Below are 8,182 nucleotides of genomic sequence, written 5' to 3' on the forward strand. Positions count from 1 at the left end.
ATATTCTGATTCTTGATTTAAAAAATAAAAATATCAGGTACCGTATCCCTCTTTGCTATTCAATATTCGGTTCCATTTCTGTCATGATATTAATCAAATCAAATCAATCACTGGTAAAATCCAAAAACAAAACTCTATTTAATAAGTCATATCAAAAGAAAAGTATTGTATTCAGTTAACCAAATATGTTAAACTTATCTCATCCGTATGAACTGCATGGTGTGCCCAAGAATTGAATGCACGAAATGGTTTGCCTTTCCTTTTCCCTATTTCCCAACAACTACCACTTGTCAAGGCTACTTGACAGAGAAACTTTTATGAAATTGGAGTAAAATTATTTTGCTATTCACAATCAATAACGCTATAATACGCGTGATAATATTTCTACATGATATAACGTTATTGACTAAAAATAACAAAATAATGTTAATTTTTCTCCTATTAGCATGCCAACCATGATTATTTGACATGTTCACAAGTGACAATAAGTATTACCATGCATTCATAGAAAACCCAAGAAAAAAAAGAAAGGCTGAAAATGAAATCCACATTTTGTTGTCGGCTTATATAGCCCACATGGGTCGTGACAAGCACTAATTTTTTGCTTTTATTCGATCATAGTAGCAGTGAATGGTATTGATGCATAATGTTGAGTGTTGACAAGTGACATTATCATAAGCATTTATAATTTATCAACAGTTGTGCTAGCGTCATGCGCTCAAACGCAATTCACGCTAAGTATAAACCTTTATGCCTGAGGATGATGATGAAGTGTGTGGGGCAGTCAAGGTCTTTTGACAGCTTCATTTGGCCCCATTGCCACTCATGTCATTTTACCAGAATCTGTTTTCTCTGCTTGGTTGCAGTCTTAAAGACGCCCATGATATAAATGTTTATGACATTATTATTATCACCAAACTATTAAAGGTCATTGTTGAATGAAAGCTGGTTTTATGCCATCATCTGCAAGAAAGTTCAGTAAAAAATATACAGCATTTGGATTTTGTTGTGAATTATTAGGAGTGTGGTTGTAAATGTGAATGGTAGCAATTAAAAATTGTTGGAGGAGGTTTTTAGACCATGACTTAGAATAAAAGTTCCATTATTGTCTTCGCTTTTTATCATCTCTTTGAAAAATAAAAATAAAAACCTCAATAACAAAAAGGGTTCTCCTAATTAACATCAGAAGGTTGACCAAAATGACCATGGTAGAGAAAAAGCATTGAACTTGTCTTGAAATGGATAAACACTTACATGGAACAGAGATAATATTATTTTGTTATTTTCGGCCAATCACGACATGTCACATATGATAACTTTTTCACATAATAATATGTGATTAATTGAAAATAACAAAACAATGCTGATCTATACTATCCCCAATTCATATAAGTTTCAATGCTACATCACATTTATGTTAATTTGTTCTCAGAAACGTCATACTCCATCATTAGTCCATTGTATGGTGGGGTCTTAAATCCATGATGCTATTCCAAAATTGAGAAGAAAAAAAATGAGACGAGAAAGATATTTGTTTGAGGAAGAATAATAGTTGGTATTGAAACTGAGGGGACACGTGTCTTATCTCGAGAGAAAGAAATACCACGAATCCAAATATTTAATTTCGTGGTCAAATATTTTTTTAATACCCAATTTTCACACGAACACAAGTAAATGATGCACTTGTGTCACACATGTACATTTTATGTAATAGTTTTGTTTGTTGTTTATTGAGAATCAGTTCAGTTGAGTTCAAAGTTGAGTTGGAAAGCTATTTTGCCTGGTGGTTGAGGCAAGCTTATTTGTCATTGGCTTGGCTTCCCATCTTTTGGTTTGACGTGTATTGATCACAGCCATTATATTTGTAAGTTTGTAGATTAGATGATACACAAAATATTACGTAGCCCAACAGCGACTGTTTGTTTTTTAGCTATAAAAAAAAGAAGTTAGAAGAAGAATTGATTCTTTACTTGATGCTTGGAAGACTGTTCTGAGCTTTGGAGTTCTCTTTTTTAGCTCATTGTTGTTCAGCTTTTGAACTGTTGAAAGCTTTTATCCGAGTTCAGGTAAATTAACTAGAAATGCTATCTTCCACTCGAAGTCTGAGCTTCTTGTGGAACTCTTTATCATTTAATACTTGTTTCGTTTTTTGGCTGTTTCTTTTTCACTTTTCTCAATCTCTTGCATGTGCTTGCCTCACCAACTTGTTCATATGGTTTAATATTTTATTGGTTGGAAATTGAGATTCCTGGCTTGATTTGGTAATCATAGTAGTTGGTACACTGATAGCCGTACAAATTAGGATTTTCCAAGTAAAACCCATGTTGAAACTTATTCATAAGGTTCCCAAGCGAGTATCAAATTCTGGAATCCAAGGTTGCCAAGCCACTATTAAACATTCTATGTGGATTTCAATTGGGTATTTACTGCAGAATCTCAGTGTTCGAGGTAAATCTTTGAATCCAAGTATTTTCTGAGAATTTTGGGACCCATTTTGACTATAAACTTTATTTTTTTATATTATCTTTGTATATTTATTTTTTGCAGTCTTCAATATGTGATAACTCACTTGTGGTGGTCATCTTCTATCTGCCATTCTTGACAGGTCTTTGCCATTTTGTTCAATGCAGGGGGAACTTAGTTCAAGCTGAAGAATCAACAAGTTCTTTCTATACAGGCAATTGTAGACCTCTGTAGATATGGAGGTCTTGTTGATTCATGTATGCAAGACAAGGGCACTACTTGCTTTGATCTTGCTCATGTGGGTGCCCATGGAAGTGATGGCTGGGACTGAAAATGCCACCCATTTGTCTACAAGGCCAAGTTCTCTGAATATTGGAGCTCTGTTTACATTGAATTCAGTTATTGGAAGGGCCGCCAAACCAGCAATTTATGCAGCAATTGATGATGTTAATTCTGATCCGAGCATTCTTCCCGGGACAAAATTGGAAGTTATTCTCCATGATACAAATTGCAATGGATTTCTTGGAACTGTTGAAGGTATTTCCTGAAACTCCCTTCTAGAGTGCACATGGAATTAGAACCCGTTTCTTTCTGCGCGAACTGAGTTGCAAATTTCCTTTAATTTTGGGAGAAAAAAAAAAACCAAACTGCTATTAATTCTTGATAAGAAAACAGGTTTTAGAGAATATATTTATTCTCAATTTGGGATGTACTTCATTTTTATCAAATTAGCGGCCTTTAATGTTGAATTTGATTTTCTGTTCTGTTGCCCTTTTGAGAGTTCAGAATTCTGGCATTGTATGCCTTTTAAAAAGTCAAAACTTTGACTTGCATAATTCCAATTTTGTTGCTGCAGATTATAATGTTGATAGGATATCTTGGGTCTCTGTCTACTCTACTTCATGTTTTACATTTTGTTGTTTTGTTCCATTTTGATGTTTTTCCTGCTTAAAACTGTAGCACCGTAAAATTATTGCTAAGTAAGAATGCTAAACGATTGCAGTCTTGAAAATGCAAGTCCAAAATAAGCCATTCTGATCCTTGTTTGAGGATAAGTGATATGATTTCTAAAGGTGTCCTCCATGTATATGTATTATGATCGGTAAATGACTTGTTTTGTATGATTCTTCCTGTTTGAGTGCCATAGTTTGTAAAAGTTTCTTGATGTTCTGTTCATCCACGCCATTGATTTTATTGCTCGAATTTTATGGACGTCAATATGTCCTTGCATCGACATGAAGCTAAAGATATCTAAATTTTCTTTCTTAAAGAGCTATATATCAAATAGGACTCTCTTTAAGTTGACCCCAGGCCTGAATAATGCATAATTGGCCATCTAACCTCTTGCCAATAATATTCAACATCTTTGAGTTATAATCTGCACCTTCATAATGGTGGATTAAAGTCTTGGATGTGAAAATAAAAAAACCAGGATTCCAAGTATACTTATAGTCCTTGCCTTGCTTTCTCTCTTAAAACTAAAAAGTAACACTGATGTCTTTCTCCATGCAGCGTTGCAGCTGATTGAAAATGATGTGGTTGCTGCAATCGGCCCACAATCCTCTGGAATAGCTCATGTCATATCCCATGTTGTGAATGAGCTCCATGTACCGCTTCTGTCATTGCTGCAACAGACCCCTCCCTTGCTGCTCTGCAGTACCCGTATTTTGTTCGCACCACACAGAGTGACCATTTCCAAATGTATGCAGTTGCTGATGTAGTTGAGTATTTTGGATGGAGAGAAGTAATTGCAATCTTTATGGATGATGATTGTGGCAGAAATGGGATTTCTATACTGGGTGATGCCTTAGCGAAGAAGCATTCCAAGATCTCATACAAGGCTGCCTTCTCTCCTGGAGCCTCCAAAAACGCAATCACTGAGTTGTTGGTGGGAGTAAACCTCATGGAATCTCGGGTTTTTGTTGTGCATGTTAATCCTGATTCTGGTTTGACAATTTTTTCTGTTGCCAAGTCTCTTGGAATGATGACCGCTGGCTATGTTTGGATTGCAACAGATTGGCTTCCTTCTCATCTAGATTCATTAGAATCACCTGGCCTTGATACAATGAATCTTGTACAAGGGGTTGTTGCTCTTCGTCATCATACCGCAGATACGGATCTCAAAAAGAGTTTTATGTCGAGATGGAAGAAACTAAAACATGAAGGGAGTTCGGGCTTCAATTCTTATGCGCTCTATGCATATGACTCTATTTGGTTAGCAGCTCGTGCTCTTGAAGTTTTTTTCAACGAAGGTGGGAAGATATCTTTCTCTGATGACCCAAAGTTGAAAGACACAAATAGAAGCACATTGCACTTAACATCACTCCGTATATTTGATGGAGGCCAACAATATCTAGAGACAATTCTTAAGATGAACTTCACAGGTGTAAGTGGTCAGATTCAGTTTGATCAGGATAAATATTTAGTTCATCCAGCATATGAAATTCTGAATATTGGCGGAACTGGGTCCCGTAGGATTGGTTATTGGTCAAATTCTACTGGTCTCTCAGTAATTGCTCCAGAGATCTTATATAAAAGGCCAGTCAGTGCTAATACCACCGCTCAACTTTATAGCGTTATATGGCCTGGTGAAACTACAGCTGTACCTCGGGGATGGGTATTTCCCAACAATGGGACGCCTCTCAGAATTGCCGTGCCTTACCGAGTAAGTTACCAAGAGTTTGTGGCTAAGGACAAGAGCCCTCCAGGGGTTAGAGGATACTGTATTGATGTCTTTGAAGCTGCTGTAAACTTGTTGCCTTATGCCGTGCCACGCAATTACGTGTTGTATGGAAATGGAAAGAGGAATCCTGAGTACGGCAATCTTGTATTTGACGTTGCGCAAAATGTGAGTATCTAGGTGTAAATTTTATCTCTTTAATTAGAGGTGAACAAACTCACCTTTATATATGGTTTGTCTGATTAGGATTAAATTTAGATGCTAAATGATTTTTAACTTGTGCATATGTATCACAGTTGTTATTCATTTCCTCTTAAGGGATTATCAAACAATATGATGGGCTTGGCTTGGGGCTTCTGTATTGCTGTTTTGTTGTTTAAATTATGGCCAATTTTTTTTACTGGGTCCTTTCCTTTTTTCGTTTGCAGAACTTTGATGCAGCTGTTGGGGATGTTACGATTACTACTAATAGGACAAGAATAGTTGATTTTACACAGCCTTACATGGAATCAGGGCTTGTTGTTGTTGTTCCTGTCAAAGAGCAAAAAACAAGCCCTTGGGCTTTCCTGAAGCCATTTACTTATCAGATGTGGTTGGTCACTGGTGCCTTCTTCCTGTTTGTGGGAGCTGTTGTTTGGATTCTTGAGCACCGGATGAATCAAGAATTCCGTGGTCCACCGAGGAAGCAACTCATGACTATTTTTTGGTTAGTATGTTTTATATCGTTAAGGCCCCTAATCTGTTGCCTAGGAATTCACTTACTGGCATTGTTTCATAAATGGAAGAGTACTTTTACTGAAACTGCTTTTGCTTTTTATTTGCAGGTTTAGTTTCTCAACAATGTTTTTCTCACACAGTATGTTTTTCATGCTTAATCTTCCTTTGGTATCATGAAGGTAATTCGCATTATTAACTCCTAACATCCTTCGCTACTTGGACTTGGCGCAGGAGAGAACACTGTGAGCACCCTGGGACGGCTGGTGCTGATTATATGGTTGTTTGTGGTCTTAATTATCAATTCGAGCTACACAGCTAGTTTGACATCAATCCTCACGGTGCAGCAGTTGACATCACGAATTGAAGGGATTGACAGCTTGATAGCAAGTAACGATCCAATTGGAGTTCAAGATGGGTCATTTGCATGGAAGTATTTGGTTGATGAGCTCAACATTGCGGAATCTAGACTTGTCAAGTTAAAAACCATGGAAAACTACATTGAAGCCCTTCAGTATGGACCGAAACGTGGTGGGGTAGCTGCCATTGTTGATGAGCTTCCTTACATTGAGCTGTTTATGTCCAACACCAAATGTAAATTCAGGACGGTGGGGCAGGAGTTTACAAAAAGCGGATGGGGATTTGTAAGTACCATTGTTGATTTTGATCTTAAATCACACTGAATTCCTTATTTTCCTCGTGGATACCTCAGACAGGAAAGGTAGCATTATGCTTAAAATGTAGTCATGTGAATGAAAAGAATAATTCTCATATTCAGTTTCCTTGTCTCAGGCATTCCAAAGGGATTCTCCTCTTGCTGTTGACTTGTCGACCGCCATTCTTCAACTCTCAGAGAACGGCGATCTCCAAAAGATCCATAATAAATGGCTTGCGCATAACGAATGTTCTATTCAAATGAATGAAGTTGATTCAGACCGGCTATCTCTGACAAGCTTTTGGGGCCTGTTTCTTATCTGTGGCGTTGCATGCTTCCTTTCTCTTACGGTGTTCTTCTGCAGAATCCTTTGTCAATACCGCAGATTTATCCCGGCTGCCGTGGAAGGGGATGTGGAGGAGATTGGATCTGGCTCCACGAGATCTAGACCCTCGATCCGATCAGCTAGTTTCAAGAACCTCATGGACTTTGTAGATACGAAAGAAGAAAAGATCAAGCACATGCTTAAGCGAAAAGGAAGTGATAGCAAACATGATGAAGCTAGTCCTAGCTCTGATGGGCCGCTCCATTCACCCTCTTAAGGAAAATTTGCTCTCTGCATTCAGCTGTTAACCACACTGTTAATCAAAAAATTTATGTATCTAGTATCCTTGTGCCAAAAGTTCATTAGGTATATAGAATAACATTACATGTTTTAGAAAAACGGAAGGAAAAAAGAAATTATGAGAAGATCCTGTTGCTAGTTGTAGACCATTTTGTATTGAACAATAATGCTCCTACTCCTTATTTTAACTGATGAATGACAGAGTTCCACCAATTGTAGATGATTCCTTTTTACCATATTCAAGTGGAATTAACAGCCCTTAACCCCAACTACACTACCTGTTCAAGTGATGTGGTGTTTTATACAAAAAGCTTGTTAATAGGAATGGAGCCATTCATTATATGAGATTTTTTATTTTGTCAAGTTTTCTGATGTGGGACTTTTTGAATTCTTCAATAGTTGAGATTATATAGATCAAATCAAGATTTTGATGTATTACTTGTCAATATCTTACAACATTCATGTCACATATGATAACTTTTTCACATAATAATATGTGATTAATTGAAAATAGCAAAACAATGCTGATCTATACTATCCCCAATTCATATAAGTTTCAGTGCTACATCACATTTATGTTAATTTGTTCTCAGAAACGTCATACTCCATCATTAGTCCATTGTATGGTGGGGATCTTAAATCCATGATGCTATTCCAAAATTGAGAAAAAAAAAATGAGACGAGAAAGATATTTGTGTTATAAACTAAAGAGAAATTAGAGAGGGAATTGAGGTAGAGGAAGCATAGAAAACTGATGTTTTTCTTTTTATTCATATCTCATTACAAGGAGGGGTGAACCCTTTTGTAGGCAAAGCCCCTTCCAACATGTGGTGGTCTCCACCTTATCACCTTATCACCTAATTACCTTATCATTTACAACACTCCACCTTGGAGACCACAAATGATACGAAATATGCCTCGTTAAAAATCTTGCCAGTAAAAATCTAGTGGGACAAAAACTGGTCGAAGGGAAAAAGAGTACATAACCATGTGTAACATAAAATTCTGTGTATATTGACATGCGTGCGACACTGCCTCGTTAAAA

The 8,182-nt window shown here is 36.9% G+C and overlaps 1 protein-coding gene across 1 annotated transcript; it reads left to right on the forward strand.

The window, feature by feature from the left end:
* Window positions 1-2,028: 2,028 nt before the first annotated feature.
* On the forward strand, window positions 2,029-7,406 carry LOC117622633 (glutamate receptor 3.4-like). Its single transcript, XM_034353376.1, is given in 8 exon segments — window positions 2,029-2,448; window positions 2,631-3,000; window positions 3,976-4,083; window positions 4,086-5,311; window positions 5,572-5,849; window positions 5,968-5,999; window positions 6,092-6,501; window positions 6,650-7,406. Coding segments are annotated over 7 exon segments (2,820 nt in total). The 5' UTR covers window positions 2,029-2,448; window positions 2,631-2,699; the 3' UTR covers window positions 7,115-7,406.
* Window positions 7,407-8,182: the final 776 nt, after the last annotated feature.

This window comes from Prunus dulcis, chromosome 3, assembly GCF_902201215.1.
Source record: "Prunus dulcis chromosome 3, ALMONDv2, whole genome shotgun sequence".
Lineage (NCBI taxonomy): Eukaryota > Viridiplantae > Streptophyta > Magnoliopsida > Rosales > Rosaceae > Prunus > Prunus dulcis.